At 53.6% G+C, this 26790-nt stretch overlaps 9 protein-coding genes across 9 annotated transcripts; 6 read left to right on the top strand and 3 right to left on the bottom strand.

Annotated features, from left to right (window-relative positions):
* Positions 1-529: 529 nt before the first annotated feature.
* CONPUDRAFT_152264 (uncharacterized protein) lies at positions 530-3138 on the top strand (the record flags this gene model as incomplete). Its single annotated transcript, XM_007768856.1, has 3 exons — positions 530-1245; positions 1314-1383; positions 1450-3138. The coding sequence occupies 3 exons, from the start codon at positions 530-532 to the stop codon at positions 3136-3138; spliced, it is 2475 nt and encodes an 824-aa protein (XP_007767046.1).
* Positions 3139-4522: 1384 nt separating this feature from the next.
* On the top strand, positions 4523-6797 carry CONPUDRAFT_101930 (uncharacterized protein). Its single transcript, XM_007768857.1, has 6 exons — positions 4523-4726; positions 4783-4977; positions 5046-5745; positions 5794-5900; positions 5968-6340; positions 6416-6797. Exons 1-6 carry the CDS (start codon positions 4721-4723, stop codon positions 6760-6762), a joined length of 1728 nt encoding a protein of 575 aa, XP_007767047.1. The 5' UTR covers positions 4523-4720; the 3' UTR covers positions 6763-6797.
* A 343-nt stretch (positions 6798-7140) lies between these two features.
* CONPUDRAFT_143203 (uncharacterized protein) lies at positions 7141-9064 on the bottom strand (the record flags this gene model as incomplete). The annotated part of the gene is made up of 12 exons (XM_007768858.1): positions 8611-9064; positions 8545-8554; positions 8431-8483; positions 8301-8315; positions 8163-8244; positions 8085-8113; positions 7965-8028; positions 7816-7892; positions 7700-7754; positions 7480-7632; positions 7343-7415; positions 7141-7283 (listed from the first exon to the last, which is right to left on the bottom strand). Coding segments are annotated over exons 1-12 (813 nt in total), but the record flags the coding sequence as incomplete, so codon positions are not given.
* A 1173-nt stretch (positions 9065-10237) lies between these two features.
* Positions 10238-10541, top strand: CONPUDRAFT_52808 (transcription initiation factor; the record flags this gene model as incomplete). Its single annotated transcript, XM_007768175.1, has 2 exons — positions 10238-10309; positions 10374-10541. The coding sequence occupies 2 exons, from the start codon at positions 10238-10240 to the stop codon at positions 10539-10541; spliced, it is 240 nt and encodes a 79-aa protein (XP_007766365.1).
* A 16-nt stretch (positions 10542-10557) lies between these two features.
* On the bottom strand, positions 10558-13137 carry CONPUDRAFT_121723 (HlyIII-domain-containing protein). Its single transcript, XM_007768859.1, has 6 exons — positions 12216-13137; positions 12098-12162; positions 11831-12047; positions 11619-11769; positions 11420-11522; positions 10558-11358 (listed from the first exon to the last, which is right to left on the bottom strand). The coding sequence occupies exons 1-6, from the start codon at positions 13055-13057 to the stop codon at positions 11144-11146; spliced, it is 1593 nt and encodes a 530-aa protein (XP_007767049.1). The 5' UTR covers positions 13058-13137; the 3' UTR covers positions 10558-11143.
* A 1085-nt stretch (positions 13138-14222) lies between these two features.
* On the top strand, positions 14223-15495 carry CONPUDRAFT_136340 (uncharacterized protein; the record flags this gene model as incomplete). Its single annotated transcript, XM_007768860.1, has 3 exons — positions 14223-14413; positions 14467-14883; positions 14970-15495. The coding sequence occupies 3 exons, from the start codon at positions 14223-14225 to the stop codon at positions 15493-15495; spliced, it is 1134 nt and encodes a 377-aa protein (XP_007767050.1).
* Positions 15496-15790: 295 nt separating this feature from the next.
* CONPUDRAFT_81258 (uncharacterized protein) lies at positions 15791-16794 on the top strand. Its single transcript, XM_007768363.1, has 2 exons — positions 15791-15807; positions 15975-16794. The coding sequence occupies exon 2, from the start codon at positions 16391-16393 to the stop codon at positions 16667-16669; it is 279 nt and encodes a 92-aa protein (XP_007766553.1). The 5' UTR covers positions 15791-15807; positions 15975-16390; the 3' UTR covers positions 16670-16794.
* Positions 16795-17308: 514 nt separating this feature from the next.
* Positions 17309-24660, top strand: CONPUDRAFT_164217 (cytoplasmic protein). The gene is made up of 12 exons (XM_007768861.1): positions 17309-17614; positions 17670-19301; positions 19353-21149; positions 21237-21819; positions 21885-22403; positions 22456-22530; positions 22585-22759; positions 22812-22890; positions 22945-23083; positions 23152-23378; positions 23439-23859; positions 23911-24660. Exons 1-12 carry the CDS (start codon positions 17352-17354, stop codon positions 24490-24492), a joined length of 6492 nt encoding a protein of 2163 aa, XP_007767051.1. The 5' UTR covers positions 17309-17351; the 3' UTR covers positions 24493-24660.
* Positions 24661-24814: 154 nt separating this feature from the next.
* Positions 24815-26670, bottom strand: CONPUDRAFT_121730 (uncharacterized protein). Its single transcript, XM_007768862.1, has 3 exons — positions 26309-26670; positions 25583-26247; positions 24815-25526 (listed from the first exon to the last, which is right to left on the bottom strand). Exons 1-3 carry the CDS (start codon positions 26607-26609, stop codon positions 24984-24986), a joined length of 1509 nt encoding a protein of 502 aa, XP_007767052.1. The 5' UTR covers positions 26610-26670; the 3' UTR covers positions 24815-24983.
* Positions 26671-26790: the final 120 nt, after the last annotated feature.

A 26790-nucleotide genomic window follows, 5' to 3' on the forward strand; every position in this document is an offset into this window, starting at 1 on the left:
GATTAGACAGAACGTGCGTGATCTACGCATCGATCATCCACATCGGACGAGATGGAGATTGAGCTACAGGTAGAATTGAGACTGAGATTGATCATAACTTGCTGCAGAGCTCGGTCGATAGTCGGTCAGTTGGTCGGTCGGTAGATGATGGAGTTTATGCCCGAGGAGACGCGTGTTATGTAGCTGGTTAGAGTGGCAGGTTATTACAATCAAACGTCGAGCATGTCAGCAGTTATTTGTTGGTCGCGAGGAGCTGGACGAGCGAGGAGGGTGCGGCGGAGATACGCTTGGGGTTGCGCGTGCATACAAGAGTCGGCTGGGTTGTGGATACGTAATTGGTGGGTGATGGGAAAGGCCACGGTGGTACCTTATTCATTTATTTGGTAAGAGATCGAGTGCTGGGATGACATGGCAGAGGTTGTCGGCTCCCAGCGTGCCCCCATGTTGGTCGCCTTTTAGGTGAAACACTTTATCCAAGTCGCCACTGTTCGCCCTCCGTGCTTCTAATTGCCCCTTCCAGCCGGACACAATGCACCGTGCGCGGACTCAGATTCAGAACCAGAATACCCACCACAACAGCGGCTCAACGGGCGCTAATGCCATGTCCTTGCACGACAACGCAAACAACAACAGCAGCAACACAAAGTCTTCCTCCTTCGCTGCCTTCATCCCCCCACCCGTCAAGCGCCTCTCCATCCCCGCCGCCGCTGCTGCCGCTGTCTTTGCGCGCCCAAAACACACCTCCGTATCTGTCTGCAGGAGGGCAACCGCTCCGTCGTCCAGGACAACACACGGCAACTCTACCTCCGGCCGTTCCTCCAGCCCAAAGCCCCAGCCCTCCACCTCCGCTTCCTCTTGCGCCCCGGGCCCTTCCGCCTCAAATCTCTCATCTCGCTTTCCATACCTCCACCGTCTAGAGATATCGGATGACATGTGCCCATTTACCCAGCAACGTCCCCTCCTCGTACTCAAAGTCTCACAAGAATCCTTCCTCGACTCTATCGCTGTCGACCTGGTAGCAGAAAAACCGCTCTATTCAGTCGAGACCGTGTCATCATCCACCACCGTCTGGAGATCCGACCCATGGGATGGTTTCTCCAAGACCGCAGAGATTGGTTGGCCCAGGGAACCGGCGTTCAAAGGAAAGGGCAAGGGACAGGACACCACCCAAGGCACCTTCGTCCAAATGAGCGGCTGTCGAGTCAAGCCCATCGACAGCTTCCTCAAAGCTGGAGGCATAGGAAGGTATGCAGTATTGTGCCCCATTGTTCCTTCTGTGACGTCGTACTGATCGGACCAACACATGTCATCAGTTCCCGAAAGTTCCGTGTACCCAGCTACCCCAACTCCCTCAAGTGGAAACGGAATGGGTCATCATATCAGGTCCGTTATCTATTTATGTCTCCTTGTAATATAGCTGATCATGTCCATTGCACCCCATTATTCAAGTGCACCGCCGGTCACTCCAAGTCATCCATAGCCAGCCTAGAGCAATCCGATGAAGATTCCACCTACCGCCTTAAGGTATACGAGAATTTGCCTGGTCGAAACGAATCTATACCTCAGCTCGAACATGCTGGCGTCTCCCTTTCCCTACTCGACCACCTGTTCATCACAGCCCTGCTCCTCGTAACAGAGCCTGACGACTGGTTAACTATCGCTCACCACCCATCTTCCACCGACCTCTCGTCCTCCGAAGGAATGACCGCACCCAGGCCCACTTCTGTCAAGTCTCCAGCTACCGCGCGGCAATGGCGTAAAATCATGTACGGCGAGCCTCTCTTCCCATCTATCAAGTCGCCGGGTGTTGCACCTTCTACGTCCGCAAGTTCACGCGGAGATGAACCGGATGTACTTGATTTGTCAGAACCTAAGCTGTCGACTTCTGTACAACAATGGAGGAAGATAGTATATGGCGAACCATTGTTCCCGTCTCTGCAGCCCCAAAACCCGTGCAAACTCGATATCCCGCTTCGCCCAAACACAGCCTGGGACACGTCGAGTATATCATCCGAGTCTGTTCATTGTCCTCCCACCCCGTCATCCGCCCCTTCCACCGGATTTTTCGACACAAGTATCTTCGATGATATTAATCCGCGTGATCGCACTACGCGATCACACTCACAAGGCCGTAATGACAGGTCGCCTTTGTCACGCTCACCTATGCCTATCTCTCCGCTTCCTCCCTCTGCTCCCTCAGAGCCAGCTCCTAATTCTGCAAATCAAATGTGGTCTCCGCGGTCAAATGGACGCAGGGAGCTACCTACGCCACCGTCCGCGGCTATACATCCTTCAAAGCAGCCTTGGCTTCACCAGAGCCCCTCGTCGCCCTCCGGTTCGCCATCGCGCGAGGGACGCTGGACGACGACTGAGGATGGCGTACTTATTCCACCAGTACCACCCCTGCCGCACGACGTCGCCGACGAACCACGGCCCTCATTCCGTGGCCGCGCCTTATCCTCAGGCTCCACACGGCGGCGTCAGCTTCCGCAGGTACCTTCCCTGCCCGAAACGCCCACCCACCCGCACGCGCCGCCGATGAGCGCGTACCCATCCAGCAGCGGCGCGCCCATCTCGCGCCCGTTCACCGCTCACCCGGACCACAAGCGCCAGTCGGTCTCGCAGCGGCATCTTCCCGCACCACCGGTTTCTGCATCGGCGAGCCGAGCGGCGTCCCAGGAGCGCAGGCACGGCGCATCACGCTCGACGGACGAGGGCCCGGCACACATTCCGGCGCAGCCTCAGCGCCCGAGAACGGCGCATGCGGACTCATCTGGATCTGGCGCTGGTGCGGGTGCACGCAGGCCGAGGGAGAAGGACGCGGAGGAGATGCTCGGATGGATGCGCGCGACAGCGCGGGCGCACCATCGGCGTACGATGGATCCTCACGGTGGCACGGAGGCTGGCCCTGCCCTTGTCCCTGCTGGGCACGGGCATACGGGGTCGCCCGTGGATACCGAGGCGGGGAGGGGGCTCGAAGAGGAAGAGTTCGGGGAAGCGGGTGGGCCGACGGCGGACGAGCGCGCGTTCGTGATGGAGGAGACGGATTATGATGCACCGCCGCCTGCGTACAACGCGATCGACTTCTCGCGGCCGCCGACGGCGCAGGCGCCATTCGTCATGGGACATGTCTCATAACATCCATCGAACGTGAACGGTGGCTGGATGTGGGCGTTGATGTGTCTTGGTTTATGGAATACTGAATTCTTCGTTTAATTGGTTATCTTATTCACCCATTGCATGCTAATTGTTTCTTCGCTTTTTCTTGCTTATATCTTTTGCATATTCTCTTTCTTGGCTTAAGCTCCAAGTTTTCTTGCTTCGTTCCATTCTGCTTACATTGCATACAGCTGCATGTTTCCCTAGGCCTCGCCCCACCTACTCACTGTTGTTCATTTTCCATTCTACTTTCTCCCCATCCATATTCTAGGGGTCTAATCACCACAGAAATACCCAAGACATACACACACATATATCACTGCATCTTCATGTCCTTTATCCCTGTTTTCATTAACCGCCTAGCCCGATGTACACCTTGATCACCCCCATATATTCATTGTCTCCGTGGCCGATTACCCCTGTTTTCCTGCCTGCTGCATTTTTACATGTTTTGAATGATTCCCTTCCATTTTCACGATAGGTTGTTTTGTTTTGTTTTCCTCTTTGCATATCATCTAGCTACAGCTCTAGTCTCGAGTTCCGTGCATCAATGGCATTGTCAAGGATTATGCAATATGTTTGAATCTCTTTCGCCGTTCAATATTAATGTAAGGGTTTCCTAGAGGGCAAACGAATGAATTCATCCATCCTGTTGTTGAGCTCCTGGTACCCAGTTCTCAGAGATCTCAATATCAAGTGGAATTGCAACTTGCGACGGCAAGTTCACGCGCAACAACTGCGACAAAGTTATGCCCGTGCGTCTAGCATGGCGTGGTCAGATGTGCGACTTTTATTAAGAGCTTCTTATCCATTTATGATTTCAACACCCTCTCAAAGTCGACTGAGACAATTTGATGACTTGGTCGGACGGCATGCGGGGGAGCGCTCAGGGGGGCCTGAAACCACGCATCGATCGTGCGAGCTCTGGTTCAGAGCTCTTGGTAAGTCCCAGAAATTGATTATTACTATGACTAAGACAGCATAACATGAGCACTGTTCGTCATAAAATTCACAGTGATGGTCAGTTCGAACTGCACCAATGACGCAGCTGGAAATCGTTTCAAAGGTTCTGGTACTAAAGCCTAAGACTTTTTCACTGCATGACTGTACACTCTCCGATTCCTAGGTATCTCTAGAGATTTTCTGATGGCGTCCAAGCAGCGCTTCGAATTCCCACTAGTGCGACCACTGGTCCAGTGTCGATTAATGATTGTGGTCCAAGTATAAGTGAATGAGAATTCCCCCGAAAAGCATCCATGTATAGATGAATGAATCCTCGGGCCGGAGGTCGGACCGCGGCCTCGATATGTCCTCAACCACCATGAGCTGCTCGCTGTCCATCTCGCGACGCCGGCCACATTATGCGCATACCGCAGCAACAAGAGCTGTGGCGGTTAGGCCATCATCGCGATTACAGGCTTACAGCACCCTCAAGAGGGAGTACAGCTCGGCGTCTCAGAAGGATGCGAACTTGCCGCAGCAGACGGACGTACTGGACAGATACCACAGCCTGGTTACTCTGGGGAAGATAAAGTACGACCAGGAGCAGGTCCGCGTGCTTATGCAGGTGCGCATGTCGGACACCGCCATCTGTGTTCTCCAGATGCTCAGCCGTTTCCGAAGCTCAGAAGGCTGCACAATGAATTGGTGGACTATGCGCCTCCGGCGTTCTCGCAGTCGCTCATACACGCCAAGACCGACCATGACGGGCGCTGGTGGGCGAGTTCATCTGAAGAAGCGGAGATTGAAGTGGACGCTGGAGCGTTGGTTGCTGTCAAGAGCCTTGCGGAGGAGATGCGTGCTCTCACCACGCCAAAGGTACGAGCCAACTCAGGCGTCCCATTACCCTTCACATACTACTGGTTTCATATTCATACGAAATTTAGGGCATGCTCCTTACGGGCCCTCCGGGATCGGGCAAGAGCTTCCTTGTTAACATGTGGTACTCCACTATTCCAGCTCGGCACAAGACTCGCAAGCACTACAACGAACTCGTCCTCGAGATCTACCGCGCAGTCTGGGTGGAGACACAGCGGAGGATGGCCGCACAGTACGGCCCTGATCGGCCAATCACGACCAGCGCGCGCGGCTGGAACAGCACGATACGCGAGAAGTGGCGCGAACTCGCCGCCTCGGGCCTGCTCCCCGTCAAGTCGCGCAGACCGATGGGCGGCGGTGTGAGCTTCGAGCTCGCGGGCGGGGGCCGCGAGCCGACGATCGCATTCTCTGTTGCGAGACGGCTGCTGCTGCGGCACTGGCTGCTGGTCTTTGACGAAGTGCAGCTTCTGGACGTCTCGAGCGCGGGCTTGCTTGCGGATGTGCTCACCTGGTACTGGCGCATGGGCGGCGTTGTGGTCGGCACTTCAAATAAAGTGCCGGATGATCTTTACAAGAACGGCGTGCAGAAGGACCGGCTGGAGCCTTTCGTGGAAGCCTTCAAAGTGCGGTGTCCGGTAGTCTCCTTGATATCCGAACAGGACTGGAGAGTCGTTCGCGGGGCCGGTGCTGAGAAGAAGTCGTGGTTTGTTCCGGGGCAAGAAAAGGCTTTCGAAGCTGAGCTGGCAAAAGTCGCGCCAAAGGACATGGGTTTGTACCACATTATTTCATGTTCAACGAATCCTTATTCCCCTTTAGGATCAGAATCCAAGACCAAAGTAGTCAGCATCTTCGGGCGAATACTGAATGTCCCCTGGTCCTCCGATGGCGTCTGCAAGTTCACATTCGCGGAACTCTGCGAAGAGGTATGGACAGGTCAATTATGGGATAAAAATGTCATTCACCAATCCCAACGCCCTTCCGATATCTCAGTCATTAGGCCCAGCGGACTATCTCACCCTGGCGTCGAATTACCATACCGTCATAATCACTTCCATCCCCATCCTCAAGACTGCAGCCAAGAACCAAGCGCGGCGCTTTATCTCCCTTGTTGACGCTTTGTACGAGGCACGCTGCAGGGTGATATGCCTCGCTGAAGCACAACCCGATGCTCTGTTCTTCCCCGACGCTGTCACGGCAGCTCAATCCTCGGCAGTGCATGACGTAGACGCAGTGCATGCCGAGAGCATCTCTGAAACGCGCGAAGCCTACCGCCCCAACGTTTCGTCATACGACGCACGAGCAACCCCAGAAACACCGTCGCAGGCTACGGCCATGGATCTGGACAACATGTCCATTTTTTCCGGTAAGCGCACTCGTTCACACAATATGTGCCAACTCCCGTATATTCATCGTAAAAATTTCAACAAAATAACTACAGGTCAAGAAGAACGCTTCGCATTCACCCGCGCCGTCTCGCGCCTCATCGAAATGTCGAGCACCTCCTACAACCGCGAGGAGCAGTGGACGCCGCTCCCGCAGAGCTCGCGGCAGTGGGAGGCGGAGGTCACGCGCCGAGGCGACTACACGAGCTCGGCGGACCCATACGTGCGCTCCGAGAGAGAGGACGACGATTTCGCGGAGGAGGCCTCTCATGGAAACGTGGCGCCCCTTCCGGACCCGCCCCGGCTGCGACCTGACCATGTGTGGGGCGTCAGAGAGGACTGGGGTGAGAAAGCCAAGGTGTGGGGTCAGGGGGCGAAGGCGTACGAGTCGGAGCGTAAATAGCGGAATTGTTGACAGACTCGACGTTCTGATATCACAGGCGACATCATTTCATAGCCGTCTGAACGGTGACGTTAGACGAGCGAAAGCAGCAGGAAAGCTGGTCAAAGTGCTGTCTGAAATGACCCCCGTCTATCTGGTGGTATCGCGGCGAAGTCTTTGTGTTTAAGCCATCGATCAACCGCAAGTGGTAAAAGATAGGCTGTTGAAAATTCTTTATGTTATTGACGACTACAAGCGGTGAACATGAGGGCCTACCTAATTATGCCGTGCTGGTCTCATCAAGACCCCTTCACATATATCCACCAACCTGTTCAAGAGCTGGGAACCTCATTTCGTCCAGGTCTTCTAAATTTATTGTTTCCTCCATCACACCGATCTCGTTCGCGACCTGGCGTAGCTGAAGCAATATTCGGAGAACGAGGGTCGTCAGGAGTATGCGAAGTATCGTCTCGGGGACGTAAACCAGGATTAGACGTTCCTTGGTAAATATAAAATACGACATCAAGGTCAAAATTGTCATACTAAAAACGAAGATTTGTTAGACAACGGGGTGTGCTGCTAAATTCGTCTCTTTACTCACACAGATAACACGCTGTAATATAATATACAGTCGCAGTGTAAGCGCCAGACGAGCTTTGTCCTGCTGCCACGGACTGTGTGCTTGGTCAGCTATTGGTGAACGACGAATGAAGCAACCGGGAGAAACGCTTGACTGACGCAGTTGACGTGTTTTGTATAGTGTCATCACAAATATGATGAAGTCAAATACCATTAGCGTCCCCATGTTAAATACCATGATTACTGTAGGCTGAGGGCCGATACGGAGATTGCATGCTGAGAGAAACCCCGGCCCTTCTGGAATATCCATGACTGGGTGATAGAGTCGTGTCAATATTTATGATGAGATCAATCACAGCTCAGTACATGGAGTACTCACTATGCGTCTCAAGGGATACGAGGACCCAGCCAGCCAGCTGAGCGATGATGTCGATCTACGAACAAAAATGACTGGTCTGATCACTGGTCGGTGATACCAAGAAGAACGGGACTGACAATGACAAGGGTGATTATGAATATCCTGGCCCTTCGTTCCTTCTCGTACAATGCATATGTTCGAAGGGTCATGACAACTAAACAGGGCCAAGCGAGGTTTTATCAAAAGCGCTCTGAAAAATACTTTAGGCATGTCAAACTCCACGTACTTGTCAGTGGGATCCCTTGAAATGGAGACAACCAATCGTAAACGTTGAAAATACGTTCACAGCACTAGAGACTGCGCGTCAGCATTTGTTCGAGATTTCCAGTTGAATTTCCGTGCTCACTTGTTTAGATAGGCCATAAGAGAAGAAAACTTGGGGGATGTTAACATTGATAAAGACAACGAAGACGCGGGTGCTTACGAGGCAGAGAGAAAGCAAATTGGATTATGATCACATATCTCAAGCAGAAGTATGATACTTTCACCCAAGACCATGAGCTCCGCTGTGATCAAGAAGCTGGCTTAGTCGGTTCCCCATCATTCTGAGGAATGAACGTACCCAGATGAGCTTATACTAGCGCCATGGCCAGTTCAGGAGTGCGGTCGCGATGAACAGTAGAAGATGGACTCACTTCGCTACATGGGCGAAGACGTTAGAGACTACAGAGTTATTCGATATATGGGGACACTGACCTCGGGAAAGAAATCACAGCGTCATAGAGGAGCAAGACTGCAAGGCCCACTGAGTGAAAGATCATTATCCCATGGCACAAGCGCGTAGAGCACCAATGGTTTGTACACACCGTAGCTATACTGGAGCGCTGATTATTGAGCGTCATGATGTGGATATATGGCTAACAGAGACTCACCGTCACAGTCTGCCAATCCTTATAGAACTGGAGGATAGCCGGGTCCAACTGAGAAGACATCTCGCATCCCCTGATCGCAGCGCTTCCGGGAAGTGCGGGGAAGATGGCTTCAGTGACGCGGTGTGGGTCGAGGACGGGGTTCGAGAAGGGATGGCGTCCCAACCCGCATCATTGTCTATTCCTGTTTATAGCTAGTTTATGACACTGATACTGGCTGACGGGTGTCGGAGCAGCAATTTGACTGGACCAGGCGGGACGCGATCATGACAGCTCGGCTAGCTGGGCAACGCTTTCTGAACGTGCGGAGACTTGCGGACGAATATTGCGGCGGGCGCGCTGACGGGAAGCAATGCGCACACTTTTGACAGTCTTTTGACGACCTTTGACGACCGTGTACATATAGTGGCTTGCAAGCAAGCCGGAAGACACTGGGAGCAGGCAGTTGTAGAATTGCATTTTCTCGGCGGAATATGATCAGTGAGCAGTAGCTCAATCAAAGCTTCACGTAACTCAAGACGTAACTTGTGTTTATTTCGAGACATATGAGGTGCTTACAGACAGCCATGTGAGCTGGACGTTATTAGACCAAGCATAGGCATATAAGACAGCTCGATGATGCTGGTCTATGGTCACCCTGACGATAAACAGGCCAGGTGTCGACGAATGGGCGCAAAACGGCACTTTGCATGTTCTGAGCAGTTTTCCCACGAGAGACCGGTATCCCTTGTCTGGGCCAACACGAGGACCGCGACACCCACAGGGACAAAGAAGCGCCGTTTAAACAATGGCTGACTCCTCCAACTCCAACTCGGTTGCCAGCCCGAACGCATCCAGCGCCGCCACTGCCGCCAGCGTCGCCGCCGCTGCAACCACCGCCGCCGCAAACGCATCTGCCAACGCGGGTCCGGGATCCGCTAACAACATCGTCATCGCGCTCAACAACGCATTCAAGCTCCAGACAGGCGACCCCCTCACCGGAGAAAGGATGGCGCAGCTCTTGGCAGCGAACATGAACCACATTGGCGAGCTTGCCAAGCAGGGAAAGCTCAACCCACAGCAGATACAGCAGGTGCGCTCCTGATCACAACTGGCAGTCATACGGATCGCGGAATCTAAGTATTGCAATTTGCAGCTGAAAGACTATGCTGAAAAGTACAAGAACTCAGCGAATGCTGGGAACGCTGTTGCATCGACGAGCACGGTTGCATCCTCGTCTTCACCTGCTGCAGCGGCTACCCCTAAGGCACGAACTATGACCCGACTTTGTTGCCTTAGAATAAACACTAACTAGTTGACATAGACTCCAGCGGCTACAATTCCAGTAGCAGCCCCAACACCCGCACCCGCAACTCCCCAGTCAGCCGCGTTCAAGACCGGCTCTCCCGCCCCTGTCCTAACATCCGGCACGGGCGACGGCTACCCCATCAGCCAGACGCTCAACACGACCAACCCGGGGCCCGTGCAGTGGCAGACCGCGCAGCAGGGGCGGCCGACGCTCTCGGGCGGCATCGCGAGCGGGCGCATGTCGGGGACGCCCGCGCAGATCGCGCGGCCCACGGACGACACGACGATGCTGAGCGTGGACGACAACCGGACGCGGCGGAAGAACACGCCGGGCGAGCAGAGCATGCGCCGGTCGATACAGGACTTGGTCTCGAGCATAGACCCGGGTGTGCGGATCGAGCCTGAGGTGGAGGACGTAAGCGCCTTTTCTCCCTTGCCAATTCATGAAATTATTCGCTAACGAAGGGGGAAACAATTAGCTTTTGTTACAAGTCGCGGACGAGTTCATTGACTCGGTGACGAACTTTGGGTGCCGATTAGCTAAGCACCGGGGCGGGGACACGCTGGAGGTCAAGGACCTGCAACTGCATCTTGGTAAGGACCCGGCCAGAATGTCGTGGAGTACGTTCGCTGACAGGTGCTTTTAGAACGGAATCACAACATACGTATCCCCGGTTTTGCGTCGGACGACACACGTATCGCGCTTTCACAGTCAACAGTGGCACCTCCAGGGGGAACGGGTACCGCGAAGAAAGGGACGCAAAGTTCATCTACAACGTTGCGGAACCACCGTCTTGCCCAGGTACAACAAGCCAAACGCGAAGCGAAGCTCATTTAGCCTATTGTCTCTTGGTTACCTATGTCCAATTCGCGTTTGTCACACATACCCAAAGCATGTCTTCCCATTTTGAATTGTAGAATCAACCCCTAGGATTGCATCCAATTTATCTGTATCATAAATACGACAGCAAAACTATGCGACGAGAAGAAGTGATCGAGGGCGCCAATGAACCACGATGATGATGGCAATGCAGATATGTACAATGTGCCCATGCAATGCCGACAACAAAAACCATGTGAGATACCGTGTAATGAGTGAATGTCCCGGTGAGATGGAAGCTCCAAATTGAGCAAATAAGTAACAGTATGTACGATGTAGATGATGAAAGCAGCCCAAATCAAATGCTGCAAGAACCAGGACCTGCCCTCTAGAAGAAACTCGTGGTGATAACCAATGAGCGCACCGAGCTCATGCGGGACACTGGATACCGCTGCGCATCGCGCCGATGGCAACGCGGTGCTGGCTGATCGCAAGAACGACAAACGCATGCCAGATCGCGTGCGAGCCGCCGCCGCACCAGTCGAGCCACTTTGCGTAGCGCGCCGAGAGAAACCGCTCAGGGATATGCGATGCGTAAAACACGAGACCGACGAGGTATGACACAATTGATGGCCGGACAGGCGCTAGGAGAATGAAGGAGGCGTTGAGATGTCGTCATCCTGGAATTAAAAGGGGCGGACGTACCAGCAAATGCCATGACCTCCTGATACGAGTGCAGGTACGCAAGCGCCGCGAGCGGTCCGATAGCGGTGAAGCCCATGCAGAGGAAGAAAAGGATGCGCCAGGACTGAAGGTACGCAGTGATGCATCACGTAGGCACATTGCGAGCGCGCGACTGCGGTCAGCGGCACGTCGAGGCGCAATTGATGGCATGCCAACTCACCTTGTACGCGGGATCGTCGAACCATTGGAAGAATGGGCAGACGTTTCCGGCGACGCCTGTGGCAAGACAACAGAGCAGGAAGAAGCGCCCGACGTCGGGGTTGCACTGGAAGCCGTAGTGCACGACCGTGCCGACCGATGCACTGATAAGCCTGAATAAAGCAGCGTCAATGTGCTGGGGTGCGTATCAGATAAATAGATAAATATTATTACCATCCGATGCCAACGTAGTCGATGCGCGCGCAGAGCTCCATGCCACGGAAATGCGCGCATCCAGCCATGGTATGCCAGAGGACACTGCTGGATAGGCACAGGAGGGCAAATGAGATGAATGCGACTTCCGGAATATCTTGAACTGAGGTCGCATTGAATATAGGGACGACATTAAGGACCCAGAGTAATAGCGGGACAAGGTGAGTATGTATATTGACTGAACAAAAGTCAGCATTCAGTTAGGAATCAGCGTTAGGGTGAACCTACGAGTTTCGTTGTGTATTTCAAACAGAGAAAGCACGATCAGCGGCCACCTTTCTATGGGTATAAAGCTAGAGAGATCGTCAGAACAACTGGAACGGCTGTCGGGATAAACGCTCCGCACCGATAGCCGCCGGTGACAAAAGGATTGTTTCGCCATTGTGGAGGGAGGTCCATGTACGTAATGAGCTTCGCGCCCTCAAGAGAGCGCTTCACCGCCAGCCCGACGTCCCTTGCGGCACGCTCAATCATGCCTTCTGCTTCGGTGACGTCGTCCGAAAGCTCAGTAACCAGTTCCGACGACATGATGGCATCAAATATCTCTGAGATGCGGTGGCCGGTGTTTATTGAGAGCTCGCCAGATTTCAAATCGACCGAGCGCAGGTGCGACTGCAGCGAGTGAAGGCGGTCAGAGAGTGTGGGGAGATAGGAGGTGGGGGATTTGAATGTTGAAATGTCGAGGTCGGAGAAGCGGTGGCGGGCATCCTCGAGGAGGGCGAAAATGTCGGAGAAGGTCATGGCGGGGAAGTGGGAGCGGACGTCGGGTAGATGAGCCTTGAGAGATTCAACAGAGAGGTCGGAGAAATGGAGCTCGGGGAGATGGGAGTGGACGTCTGAGCGGATGCTGTGCAGCATCTCGAGGGTATCGTTCACCCAGACGCGGGCCTCCTCTGCCTTCAGCTCGCCCTTTGCCTTGAGCGACTCGCTCAGGCCTCCTGGCGTTGGTGGTTCAATGCTCTTTAGGCGTGCTTCAACGTCAGCGAGATATGAAAGGATGAGCAATCGCAGGGTTGCGAGGGTTTCTTTGGCAGATGCAGATGAAAGGTCGAGTGCCTCGAGAGAGTGGGGTAACCGCTGGCACAGGGAGGACACATTCGTGCGGGCAGCATCGTTAGTTGAAAATCCCCGGCGGCGCCTGCGAGCGCGGAAGTGTTCTGGAGAGTCTAATTTTATCGAGGTCGACATTGGGGAGAGATTGTGGAGGGCCCGGGAACGAGGAGTAAGCAGTAGGGAGGTAGCAATTCTATAGTGGGAGCATAAATAAGCTCTTGGTGGTGAGGAAACAACGTTCGATGCGATCACTATTCGGTGGCTGTACCGGCAAATATCCTTCCCCGGCGTTTTACGCCTATATTAAGAAATCCCACCCCGCCGTCTCCTCGTCCCGTCCCGAAACCTAGTCTCCCCTAGGCAGACCCTATATCAGAAGACAGTCGTACCCGAAACCCGTCAACAACACGACGCTCACGTATGAATTACTTCGGGCCTTAGCACTGACATACACACCATCTTTGAGTTTGGACTTTCACAATAATCATCATCAAAGCACTCCAGCTCTTCTTAAGTCCTCGTTGGGAAACCAACCTTGAAACAACTTCAACTCCGGTTATCTGAACACCTATCCCAAAAACGTTCGATAGCATGCTCTCTCAGTCGTCCTGACCGCGGACGAACATGCAGCGTAGGCCACCTGATAATCGATGCCCTCTCCTCGAGATAAGGCATCTCTCTGGCGTCCGACAGAGCCATGGGAGGTCTCCTCGGCCGTGGTAGCATAACGCTTGGAGAAACACCCGTCTCTCTGCTCCTGCTCAAAACCAGTACAGGCATGTGAAGCTTCACGCACTCCAGACGGCGCTTACAAACTTACCACTTGCCTCTTAGAGCTCCAGGTGAACATCACCGGCCTCATAGGCGCTTCGAAACACTTGATAAGATCAGGTAAGTGGCCATCGATCTAACCGCGTGTCTATGCCACAACTTGAAGGAAGGAAAAGTTAGTAGGTACGTGAGGGCATACCCTCAACGTCAACCGCCGACCCAAGCAGGAATTCGCGCTTTTCACCGCTGGGTGCAACGATTTCATGCGTGTCAGAGTCCTCCAAGTTCTTGTCATGACGACAACAAAGAGCTTGGATAGCCCTTTCCTTCTCACTCTCCTACCTGATCATATTCGGGACGAACTCGGAGACTATATATATGATCTCAAGCTCTTTAAATGATAATCTTATCCTCGTGCGACTAGGCAATGACTAGGCCTCCCACAGTGGGCCATGGATAGCTTCAAACGTACTCAGGCCTCGGGGTCACCTTTGTACCTTCTGTTATCCCTGCTTGGTCTCCGTGCCCGATGCACGAACTGCGGCACCAGCCACTTCGCAGACTCTACCTACTCTACGATGCGCTAAGCACACGGCTTATTAGAACACCTATATGGCTCATCCATTCGTTGATCTCGTTCTGGCGTCCTCGCCCAGCATGGAGCTGGGAGCGCTCCTTTAAGTTCTTGATGCTTCGGCGTGCATGGATCGTCCAGGATAAGTGAGCATATATATTGTCTTCATAGCAGCAAGCACCAAATACGTTTCTGGTAGGGTTGGGCCGCCCCCTGGAAATCCTGCTCAGCATACCTTCTTGAACCTCAAAGAAGAGCGCAAGTCAGGGCCCACAGTCAAAGCGGTCTGGGTTGACCCCGTGCCGGATCAGATCCACGGCAACATTGCACAATGGGCAGAAAACGCTAAGGTGCAGCCTGTGCGCATTCCAGTATATTGGATGGACCAGTCTGGTTTAGATATATCCATCGGCGAAGCGCTGCAGCCCAACGAGAAGATCTTGTACCGCATGCACGGTGGGTGCTATGTTGCGCTCTCAGCGCACCCGGATAGTCCTATCGCACCCTTGTCCAAGGGATTCTTAGAGAGCTACGAGCCCTTCAGACGTGCGTTCGCCATCGAGTACAGGCTATCAACCACATCGCCCCATCCTCCAACCAACCATTTCCCAACAGCGTAGATGGACGCTCTCGCTGGATGCAACTACCTCCTTCAGACCGTCGCCGCACGACCGTCTGACATCGTTTTCCTCGGTGATTCAGCCGGAGGAAATCTCGCCCTCGCTCTCACCCGCTATCTCGTCGAGCAGAAGCGCACCGAGGCGCAGGCAATGTCCCCCCGCCTCCTTCAGCCCTCATCCTCATGTCTCCGTGGACAGACCTCGGCGACTCACACGACGGTCCCAATACGTCGATGGAGACGCGCAAGCACTGTGACTCGCTGGGCGCTATTCCGGGACGTCTCGACTATGCCAAAAAGGCATTTCTAGGACCGTTCGGCAAGGACTTCGCCGAGCTGAACCCTTACATCTCTCCCGGCTCTCTCGCGTCCTTTCCTTCGTTCGTTGGGTTCCCGAAGACGTTCATCAACGCTGGTGGAGCAGAGATATTTCTGGATCAGATTAGGAAGCTGGGGGATCGGATGGTTGCGGACATGGGCGAGGGAGATAGTCCCGGGACAGTAAGGTATTACGAGGCGCCAGAGGGTATCCACGTGTATCCAGGCTACGAGTGGTTCGAGCCTGAAAGGAGCGAGACATTAAGGAGGATCGCGAGTTGGCTTGGGTAATTTTCTTGATTCTCTCGTTGGTATGTAGATGAGTATGTCGAGCACGAGTTTCTCTAATTGAAAGTTTTAGTAAATGTTGAATTCTAGTGAAAGCGAGAGTTCGATGAACGACTAGGAAAAGAGAGGAAAAGCCCCTGAAGGGTATGCGCGGCAAAGATGTCTGCCAGTTGTTCACACGGTCAGTCTTGCTTTTTGCTCAAAACCCTCATGATCGCCTCGACTGGACAATGCCAACTCGTTGCAACATCGTTCATCCGGAATAAAAAAACTTAGGTAAGGTCAATGGCCATGTATGACCATTGGAGAGTTCATGTGAGTACATAACATCCTTGTGTTTTTACATGATGCTTTATCACGACGGTCTTCGTATCATCACTGCCGAAAATGCCCGCCACAGCTCAATTTCTCGGGCACCCCTTCTGATCTCCTAACTAGTATTTATCGCTTATCTGGACGTCTTTTCTGACCGCATTTTCCAGATCGCTATGCGAGCATGGCAGCTGGCTTGGTTAGCCCTTTCGGCGACATGGGGCCGGGTTGTACTGTGTGTCTACAAGTAGGCTTTTCCATTCCAAGCGTTATGGGACAGGTTAGGACCGATCGACGTGTCAACTTCTGTCAACATTTCATATTGCCAGACGATCCGAAGTTCTGGGGTATGCCGATGACCGCAAGATATCCTATCCGATATTCTTTTGTTTGGTCGTCCTCTGGGATTCGGAGCCCAGGACGGCTCGTATGTTCAGTGCTTCAATTCTTCGTGGAAACTACCCTTGGATGTACCTCCTGGCAAAATGATGTTGGGTGAGTAATCCTTCATGCCGGACTCATCCTTGTTATCGACTTGGCCCGAAGGCAATGTGGGCGATGCAGATGTCGATCAACGTCAGCATAAATGACCGGTAAGGAACGTTTGCCTTCGAATAAAGTTCGCTATGATTCCGTCTGTGTCTGTCAGCGCCCGTCGGACGTGAACCCGGACAACTTTGCACTGCCGCAGTTGGCACTGGCGCCTCCATACCAGATATTGGCTCGTGGGGCGCTAGCCCGGAACTTGGGATGTGTCCCCTTCATTGTGAGTGCATATAGACCGATAAACAGGTGGCATCGTCATCGCCATCCAGTCGAAACGCTTGTGTTAGTCGGTCGGCATATCGTTGGTTTAACCGGTTAATTACGACCGCCGAGGAAAACAACAGTCCTGTGTGCGTTCGCTAAGGGAGCGTAGGTTGACCTCCTTAGCGCATATGTTCTTGATCACTGTACGTATACATGAACGATAGTCGAGGTACAAAATGGGAGAGATCAATGATGAACCGTTTGATTCCGATGACTTATTGGCAGGGACAGACAGGAACATCAACCGTTTGAGTTTTTTATGGGTCTCAATACCGCTAATTGTCAACCTATACGACTCAGATGTCTGTCGCTTCGCACTTACGCCCCGTTATTACCTCAGGTTTGTTCAGGGGGTAAAAGACAACCCTGCAAGTGCTAAGCGGATAATGGACACGATGCTGATAGATGTTGTGCTCTCAGCTCTGAGGGTAGCTATCAATTGGCAAGGACATGAGGATGAGTGAATAGACCGGCCGTCGACCAAAAAGATCATCAAATGTTGATCGTCGACGAGTTTCTGAGTGGTTTGACACGTTTGACAGGCCCGGGGACAGCCAAATTTCTGTGTTGCGACTCTCAGAAAGTTGCTCCGTTTGCCCCTTATTCCGTCTTCCGAGTCTGCAAGTTTATCTTGCCCTCAAAACACACCCAGTGTGCTAATTCCTGTATTAACATTATACCCTCGACAACATATCTGCCCTTGCTCGTCTAATAGCCTCCTAACCCAACCCCAGTAGATGGCCTCCACCACAGGCCGAAAGGGTGTCTGGGAGCCCTTACCCCTCATCGTCTATGGCTACGCGGTCCACCCTCTCTCCACCTCAAAGCGCGACACGCGTATCTCCAGCCGCAGTCGCCCACTCTCGACCGTAACAGAGAACTCTACGGATGAAACTGCAATACACCGCGAAGTGGTATCGTTGGAGGTTGGTGATGAAGTTTATGTGTTCGAGAAGTACACGCCACGCGGGAAGGAGGTAGAAGGTGTCTGGTACAGAGGGTGCGTCTCGACTCAGTTTCGTTCAACGACAGGATCAGGTTTACCCCCCGTGCAGCTACGTTGTCTGCACGAACCGGCGACCTCCTGTCACTTGGCCCTCGTCCTCCTCAGATCCGTCAGTTGCAGCCGTCGCGAAGCCCCTCAAGACTGAAGATGCACAGCAAGTCTTCCTGGGCATCTTCCCCGCATCCCATATCTTCGTGCGCGATGAGCTCGCTGATGCCGAGGGCCGGCTCCCCGACCTCGTTACCAACATGAACGCGACCCCCCTAGGCAGTGCCAATGGCGCAGATGCCCTTGCCCAGTGGAAGCGAGATCGCGCTAATTCTGGCCCTGAACCACCTCATGTGCGTGACGGTGGGCTTGAAGACGAGCGCAAGTCGTTCCGACTAGGTCCTCCACCCGACCAAGCCAAGTCCTCTCGTGGCGGCGTCCCCGTGTACCCAGCCAGCATCCGTTCCCCATCCCCTGACTCCCAAGCGCTCAAACCACTGCCACCCCGCCCTTCTCTCAAGTCCGGAGATGAAACTGTTTCAGGTTCCACACAACCAATTGTCGACGAGATCGCGTCTGCGCTGCGCGAATGGCATAGCTTGATGTTCCAGTATCTTGCAAGGCGCGACTACAAGCTCTTTCAGACGGTGCGCGGGCATATTGAAGCGCTACATCTTGGTCGCCGCCAGCTCCTCGCGCAAACACTCAGTGCAGACGAGACCGTTAGCCTGCGACGCGACTGTGTCGGTCGTCTCGTCTCAGGGAATGTCATTCAGGGACTCGACATAATCGTTCGTCACCCAACCTGGGGCGCGCTCGTCACCGTCGACGTTGAAGGCGAGATTGACCCACGGAGTTGGGTCAGCGCGCCCCGGATGTACTCGATGCAAGTTTCGCTCGCATACATGGACGTCCAACCGGACAACGTGGCTAACACCTCGCGGCAGACCATTGGCCAGTCTATCGACCACTCTTCCCACCCCGTCCCAACCCCCGCTCACCCCGCCTTCCCCGACATGACGCGCAGCAGGATCACCTCGCGCCTCGTGAGCACGCTTAACCCGTACCAGCAGGACAAGCCAACCGCAATCAAATTTTACCACATTTTCCTCGATCTCCGCGCGTTTGTCGCGTCGCTATGTGCACCCGGTGAAACCGCGGAGCTCTTCTTCTCCATCTACAAGCATACCGAGGCGCGCTTTGTCACCGAGGAGTGCTGCATCATACTGAACCACAACGGTGTGCTCGCACGCGACCCAAACGCCCGCATCCGGTCCTTGTTTGCAGACATTGCACAGAGCGACGCGCAGGACCCATTGTACCTTGTTTGCAAGATCGTACGGAGTGGTGCACTCAATATGGGACGTAACATGGGCTCGGGCGCACCTAGCGACATGGGGAGCCGCCGGCCTTCGGAGTTTTCCATCGCGGAGGAGCCGGGTATGCAGGTCCCGCCAACGCCGCCAAGGGGGGCGGGCGCGTATAGCGATCAATCTCAGGCGTTCCGGAGACCATTTGGATGTGCAGTGCTGGAGCTCACGCAGCTGACAAAGATGATGGCGGAGGGAGTGGATGTGACGCCGACGCGCGAATATGCAATGCCCATTTACGTGCCGACGAATGAGGCACTATTCTCAATGCTTCATCAAGATATTATTGCCAACAATGTCAAGGAGTATGAAAAATCCTCTCGGTAAGTTCGGGTTTATCTTCCAAGATATATTGTTAATTTTGTTTTCTTCAGGGCAGAAATGCTCGCGGTGTCGCTCAAGGTTTTCCATGGGGACTCACCTACCATCATTCGCGAGAACATGTCCTTGCTGCACAATATTCCTGTCACCCAGCGCTTGGGCTTCCCTGACGTTGTTTTCCCGGGCGATGTGCGCAACGAGCTCTACATCAAGCTTTGGAGTGGTGACTTTTCGAGTCACGGTGGTGGCGGTGGCTCACGTCTCAGTATCGCCAATTTCCCGGGCCGAGGTCAGCAAGCACAAAATGTCCAGGTCAGCATCGAAGTCCGCGACTCGAATGGACACACGATCGAGAATGCCATCTCCATGGGCGCCAGCGAGCCGAGTGTCACACAGTTCCATTCGATGGTCTTCCGCGGGAACAGCCAGCCGACATTTGGCGAGCTCATCAAACTCAATCTGCCGCTGCACCAGGAGACAAACTGGCACTTGCACTTCACGTTCCGGAATCGCTCTGGCCGGGAGCGCGTCGGTCGAGGAGGTGCCGATCCAGATAAACCATTTGCGTTTGCATTTTTGCCGCTGTCGTCCACCCAAAGCGCGCTTTTGGAGGACGGGAGTTACACGCTTGTGCTGTATCGCGGAGAGCGGTCGATGATCACACCGGCGGAGGTTTATCTCAGCGCGACGCCATGGCTTCTGCCAGGACAGCGGATAGAACAGCTCGCTATCCCTCCCGAGTTCTCGCGGTACGCGATGCCCATGCGTGACACGGTCACCTTGCGGTCGTCGCTCTGCTCCACGAAATTTACGCAGAACCCTGTTCTGATGACACTCTTCCGGTGGGAGCGGGTGACGGATACAGAGGTGCTTGCAGCAGTGTTGAACAAGTTTACCTTCGTCGGCGAGGGCGAGATCGTCAAGTTCCTGTCCGACATTTTCGACTCGCTATTCGGCATTCTTACCTCGCAGTACAACCATGACGGCGAGATGGACGGTCTTATCTTCAACGCCCTTGTCACTGTGCTCGGCATCGTCCAGGACCGTCGGTTCAGCAACTTCCAGCCCGTGCTTGACGTATATATTGAGAAGCACTTCAACTGCCCCACCGCGGCCTCCCATATCATCCGCTGCATGGACCGTCTTCTCCGCAACCCCACGGGCACCGAGACGGCCCAACCGCTGCGCTCGGCGCTCAAGGTCTGGCACTACATCTTCAAGTTTATCACGCGCTCGCGCAAGCTGCAAAAAGACCTCGAGCTCGAACTCGGCAGCGGCGCCGCGGCGGAGCACCTCGAGCAGGCATTCAAGAAGGAGATCCGATCGCACCTGTCGGAGGTGAACCGGATGATGACGACGTCGACGCCGCTGTCGATCATCGGCACACAAACGATCGCGTTGCAGAACTTCGCTTCCATATTGCCGGAGCTCGCCAAGATGTTCAACACGATCGAGCTCGTTCAGTTCGCAAGCAATTTTGCGTCTGCCGTCTCCGCGACCAAGGGAAAAATCGTCATCTGGAAGTTGATTCTGTATCTCCAGATGGTGAAGGGGTTCTTGTTCGATAATCCGCAGAGCCGCGCCACGCTCGTACAAGATGTTGCACTGTGGATACAGCCGCATTTTGGGCGGTTTGATGAGTACACGCAGACAGCAGTGAATGACTCGGAGAGCGTGCGCGACCAGGCGCGCGTCCATTGGCTTGAGAGCATCCGGCTTTGTGTCACCATCATGGCAGTGATGCTGGACAAGCTTCAGCAGCAGCTTGTTTCGTCTTCCGTACTTGCGGACCGGGTTTTGTATCAGCAAGAACAGCAGAATGTGGAGTTCATGCTTATGCTCGTTCCAAGGTTAGTAAATCACATTTCTTCTTTTAATGTACTGAACCTACGGGTGCTTATGATATTTTATTCTGTTGTTATGCTACTTTATTGCAGATTACTTCAGTCTTACCGCGAATTCCAAGATCCTGCCAACCACCGCGCTGTCGAACGCACAAGAGAGGCTACTACTACTATTGCATCGATCCCTGTTACCTTTCCCGAATCCTATCCCTTCTCGCTCATGGCTCTGCTTCCCAATGCTCCTCGCAACGCAATTAGCATCTCCCTCACCGCAGAAGAAAATTCAATATTCAACCCTGGTCTCGGCGAGAGTGCCGTCGTCTTTATGTCGCTCGTGCTCTCGGCGCCTGCGAAGCACTTGCACAATTTCCTCGAGGAATACTTCCAAATTCAGCGTAAAGATAACTTTGCCAACTTCCTCTCGCAGTTCTTCAAGGTCGCAACCTCCATCCTCAACAACGAGGCGTTCCCGTCGAGCTGGCTGAACATCAGCGTCCTCATGCACAAAGTTTTCATCAAGATGATGGACCCCGTCGCAGCGATTCTCAAGGAAACGTTTATCCCTGCTCCGTATAGCGAGGACTCGTTCAAGGAGGACTTGTGGAGGGATGCATTCTATATGCTCTTTAAGCTGCTTTCGTCGGATCAGCTGGTGATAGAGGATTTCAGTCCGCAGGTGAGCAATTCTACCCGTGAATAATTTCAACAACAAAAAATAACATTGCTCCTTGTCATATTCAGAAACGCAGAGCCGTATGGCGGCTGGGTGGAGATATTCGGGGAGAAGGTGCCGATATCCTGCTCCGTTTGTGGGAGGCACTGGCATGGCCAGAAAGTCAGCCAGAAGAAGAGGCGGGCATACCTCCCGGGGCGTATCAAGCCGTCCTAAGCTCACTTATTGGCCAAGTTGTCAACCTCTGCTTCAGTCATCACGAGTCTCTGCGTAATAACGGCGTGGGCATGCTGTACGGCATGATCATCGCGGACTACCAGCAATTTGGCCACTTCAATGATATTGAGACGGAGCTAGTCAAGAAGCTCGACTCGCTGTTCATGTCACATTCCAAGGGAGACGACATTTCGCGCTCATTCTTCATCGCCCATTTGCGTCATCTCTTTGAGTCGGAGGAGGTTGATGAGAGTTTACGTGATCACGTAGCGAATTTCTTGGGCTCAGTGGACGCGTTCCTCAAGCTTCTGCTTAGCGTCAGGAGACTACCTGAAGGCGAAGAATTCTTTGATGATCGCGTCATTGCTACTGTAAGCAGTATCTTATCTGTTGGGCAAGCACTAACGCATACTGTATTTACAGCTGCGCTTAATGAACTTTGTCCGTGAAATAGGTCGCGAGGAGATGTATATCAAATATGTTCACCAGCTCGTAAACGTAAGGCTAGCTCTTGTCATTGCCGCCGTGTAATATTTGCTAAAGTTTTTTCAGACCCATCTCCAGGCCCAGAACTATGTCGAAGCCGCGCTTACCCTCAAACTCCACTCTGATCTGCACGAATGGGATCTTCATACGTTTGTTGGTCCGATGGAGGATTTAGGGTTGCCACAGCAATCCCACTTCCACCGAAAGGAAACGCTCTGCCTCCTTATTTTGGACTACCTTGGTATGGAGTCATTGCCCGAGGATTGATCATCATCCTAACTTCTCGGTGACAGGAAAAGGAAAAGCATACGAAACTGCCATTGAAATATGCAAGGAACTGGCCCAACAGCACGCCGAGGTCACATTCAACTAGTCAGTTCTGCCAAACGTCATCGCGGCATTTTTCTAGTCTGACCGCCTTTCAAGCGCTCGTCTTGCAGAGATTTTGCGACATCAAGCAGCACTGCTGGAGCATATTATCACCGACCAGCGCTACTATTCGGACTACTTCCGAGTTGCGTTTTATGGCGAATTCCCTGATGCCCTTCGGAACAAGCAATTTATTGTAAGTGGTATAGGGGCTTCATATATTCATATCCAGCCACGTGCCACGTTGACGTTTAAACTTTGCAGTATCGTGGCTATGAGTGGGAGAAATTCGGGGCCTTTTGTGAGCGCATGCTTGGAAAGCATCCTGGCGCCCAGCTGCTCAAGACCATCGGCGACCCCCCTCCGGACATTAGGTTCGGTCACGATCAGTACTTACAATGCACAGCAGTGGTTCCGGAGCCGGACAGAACATTGCCCATTTTCACGAGTCCCGATGTGCCTCTCGCGATTCGCAATTATTATGAACATAGGTTTGTCCCCCTTTTTTGTGGTTTTCGTAAGTTCGCATGACTGACTAACCATGCGCACAGTGCTATCAACACGTTCAGCTGCTCACGGGAGATCGTCAAGCCTGGCATCGACGGTGCAGAGGAGATCTGGGTGGAGAAGACGATGTTCACTACTGAGCAAGCTTTCCCGACTGTCCTCAGGAGATCCGATATCACCGAGATTTCGCTCGTCGAGACCTCGCCTGTCGAGGTCGCCCTCAATGATATTGAGACGAAGACCCGAGAACTGGCTGCTTTCCATCTCAAATACTCGGCCCATGCGAAGACTGCTCAAGTGATTTCCACCAATGCTCTGTCAATGTGTCTCAACAACACGGTTGATACCCCACCCGACAGTGGGGTCGTGGCGTACCGCGAGATGTTCTTGGACTCGAACTATGTTGACAAGTTCCCGAGCCGGGCTGAGTTCGTGGGCAAACTAAAAACAGCGATTGATGACCAGGTAAGCTCGGCGCCTCATATTACAATTCCGGTTGCTAAATACGTTCCCCAGGCCCAGGTCATCTCAAGTTGCTTGAAACTCCATGGTCAGTTATGTCCTCCTGAGATGCAGCCTTTCCACGATACGCTCGACAAATTCTTCCGGAAGAACTACGCAGAGGAGATCAGACGATTGCGTCTAGACGAGTCAAACACTACAGAGCTTCCTTTGCACTTCGCGACATCCACAATTGGTCACGAGCAGGCTTCCATCTTCAATCACCAGCGTGCTCTGTCAATATCATCGCAGCATACTGGGTCACGCGTTCCGTTGAACGTCGGCCAGCTAAGTCCCCACCACTCGCATCAACCACCGCTGTCGCCAGCGTCCGTCGTCTCGTCTGCCAATGCTCAGAACAAGCAAACGCCTCTTCAGAGAAGTCTCACACACCTCGCCCGGCACGGTCTGAACGCCGTCTCTACGGGCATGCCTGAGCCGGAAGAAAACGGCTCCCCAGGCTCCCCGCGCGACTCGATGATCACTGTGGGGAACGGTACGCCGGGTAACGCAACGCCGTCGGTGACCGGTAGCAGTAGTTCGTTCAAGGGGAGGATCTCGAGATTCGGGAGCTTGAGCTTCCAGCGCCGGGGATGATAGCCACTGCCTTGTTTATGTTGATCTGTGCCTTATTATGTGTTTATTATAGTATAGTTTATCAAATTGCTTCGAATATGATCTAGGGAGGTAGTAGTGTACTTGTTTCTGCCGTCATGTCATATATCCCTTAACGGATACCCGAGTGCTTATTGTTGCTGTGCCGCCAATTGGTGATGGTGTGGGATATGCAAGTCCAATGCTCTGCAAAAGTCCTGATGCGATTGGACAATGTCTAATAGGGGTACAATACATGAAATCGCGAAGAGGATACATAGTGGGCCACATAGAGAAGAACAAATGTATGGGCATAGATGATGGATAAGGGCAGCGCTGACGGCGAGGGGTGGTCCTACATACGAGTGTTCGTCGGGTACATACAGATGCAACGGAGAAAATTGGGAAGACTGAGATAGATACACAATGCGCGCGGGATGGCCAATGAAATGATGAAAACTGAACGAAGGGGTAATCGGAGGAGGAACGGTGGCTCAGGCGACTTCGACAAGTCCAGGACTGAGTTCGAAAGAGTCGTAGGTGCTCAGGGGGTAGGCGGCGCTGTAGGCGTCGAGGGAGGTCTGCGAGTCCGAGTGGTGGTGGTAGTCGTACGCTGGCCCCGAGCCATAGGAATGATCAGGCAGACTGATGATACTCGAGCACCAATCCTCGGGCAAAGGTGAGTCAATCGAGCCCGAGCCTCCGGTCACCGGGTTTGACTCGTACGACATGCTGTATACCGAGGGAGCTGCCGGATTCGGGACATAGTAGCCCGTCTCGGCTTGGAGGAGTTCGGAGCCGACGTAATCCGAGCCGAATTCGCTATGGGGAGAGTAAGGCGAGTTCTCGGTTGCGGACGGCGAGAGAGAGAGGGTAGAGAGCGACAGCTCCGGATGAACTGAACAGTGGCCGGAAGGCAGCGTGCTCTGGGGGAAAGGAGGGGTGACCTCCGTGCTGGAGCCTGAGCTGGGCGATGGGGATTCGTCGTGCGCATGCCGTCTCTCCAGGCCCATGAGGTTGGTGTGACGATCAAACGACTACCGTTCAGCCCACCGTCAGAGACGTTATACATAGGTTGCAGAAGAAAACATACATATTTAGCCATAATCTTGGCCAGCCCCGCCTCCAACTTCTTCCAATCGAAGACCTTGAGATCCTTCTCTATCTTGCGCGGTCTCGGATCGTTGAAATCCATGATGCGCTGGAAGAATGTTTGAAGGCTGGGCTTCGTCTTGGTCACCGTGAGCGGGTTGAGACCCTCCAGGTTGCGGCGGATACGGTTCTTCTCGTCCACCTCAAAGGTGTCGTCGACTAGACGTTGGAGAAGGTGTATAATATCCACCGAAGTGATGACGCAGTCTCGAGTGTCTGGACGGATGATGCAGGATACCACGATGTCCTGCTCATCATACTGCTCCTGACGGATCGCCTCCGCAAAGACCACGATCCTATTCCTGTCGTATTGCTTGTGGAAGCGCACGAGGCGTCTGCCAGCAAGGTGCTCCGCTTGCGTGATGTTACTCGACAAGTCGGAAAGGGGAGTGATGAACTGGAGAGCGACGTTATCGGTCCTCTCGCACTGGTCTGTGTCCTGCTTCATACGCCTCAAGGGCGGAGCCTTGGAATGGCCCAGAAGACTCAAGGACGGTGCGGTGAAAAGAGATCCGCCAGTGCTGCCAGATGACGAGCGGCGGTAGCAAGATGGACGTTCGCGGCCCCCTTGGATACGTCTGCTGTGGCGCCGACGCAAGTCAACATCTGAGATGGATTCAATCGGTGGTCAGCGGTGAAAATTAATTCGTATTCGGCTATGACTTACCCGTCTCATAGTAGGATAGCTGGCCGAAGTGCACAGAGTCTAGAATAATCTCGTCGGCGGTGAGCGCCTGCAGCGTGATAGGGACCTGTTGACCATTGCTCAAGCGGAGAGCGGGGATCTTGCACTCGGCTTTCCACCTCCCAAGCTCCTTGATCTCGAGAACGCTCGTCTGGACAGCGGTGTTCTGGAGGACGAGGCGGATATGTATAGCGTCGTCGCGGTTGATGGTATACTCGAAGATGACGGATAAGGTGGTTCCGGTGGTACCTTCGTCGGGTGTGTAGGACAACACCTTGAGCATTTGATGAGCGGAGATCTGGGCGAGTGGGGTGATGGAAAGAGCATCGTAGCGGCAAGGTGGGCTAGCGGGCCAGTAGGCACCATCCGACTGGCGGTAAGGGTGAGAGTAGGACTTCACGGGCATTTTAGACGAGATGCGGGGTAGATAGGGGTGTCTGAGGAGTGCCGACGATGGGATGGAG

Source organism: Coniophora puteana, assembly GCF_000271625.1.
Source record: "Coniophora puteana RWD-64-598 SS2 unplaced genomic scaffold CONPUscaffold_4, whole genome shotgun sequence".
Lineage (NCBI taxonomy): Eukaryota > Fungi > Basidiomycota > Agaricomycetes > Boletales > Coniophoraceae > Coniophora > Coniophora puteana.

Coding starts and splice junctions, on each gene's coding strand:
- CONPUDRAFT_101930 (XM_007768857.1), top strand. Junction 5,746..5,793: donor AGTCGCGCCAAAGGACATGG/GTTTGTACCACA, acceptor ATTCCCCTTTAG/GATCAGAATCCAAGACCAAA. Junction 6,341..6,415: donor CAACATGTCCATTTTTTCCG/GTAAGCGCACTC, acceptor AAATAACTACAG/GTCAAGAAGAACGCTTCGCA.
- CONPUDRAFT_121723 (XM_007768859.1), bottom strand. CDS start 13,057: ATGTCGACCTCGATAAAATTAGACTCTCCAGAACACTTCCGCGCTCGC. Junction 12,048..12,097: donor TGAAATACACAACGAAACTC/GTAGGTTCACCC, acceptor ACTTTTGTTCAG/TCAATATACATACTCACCTT. Junction 11,523..11,618: donor TCGACGATCCCGCGTACAAG/GTGAGTTGGCAT, acceptor GCGTACCTTCAG/TCCTGGCGCATCCTTTTCTT.
- CONPUDRAFT_81258 (XM_007768363.1), top strand. CDS start 16,391: ATGACCGGTAAGGAACGTTTGCCTTCGAATAAAGTTCGCTATGATTCC.
- CONPUDRAFT_164217 (XM_007768861.1), top strand. CDS start 17,352: ATGGCCTCCACCACAGGCCGAAAGGGTGTCTGGGAGCCCTTACCCCTC. Junction 21,820..21,884: donor TAGAGGATTTCAGTCCGCAG/GTGAGCAATTCT, acceptor TGTCATATTCAG/AAACGCAGAGCCGTATGGCG. Junction 22,404..22,455: donor ATGATCGCGTCATTGCTACT/GTAAGCAGTATC, acceptor CTGTATTTACAG/CTGCGCTTAATGAACTTTGT.
- CONPUDRAFT_121730 (XM_007768862.1), bottom strand. CDS start 26,609: ATGCTCAAGGTGTTGTCCTACACACCCGACGAAGGTACCACCGGAACC. Junction 26,248..26,308: donor GCTATCCTACTATGAGACGG/GTAAGTCATAGC, acceptor AATCCATCTCAG/ATGTTGACTTGCGTCGGCGC. Junction 25,527..25,582: donor CCAAGATTATGGCTAAATAT/GTATGTTTTCTT, acceptor GCTGAACGGTAG/TCGTTTGATCGTCACACCAA.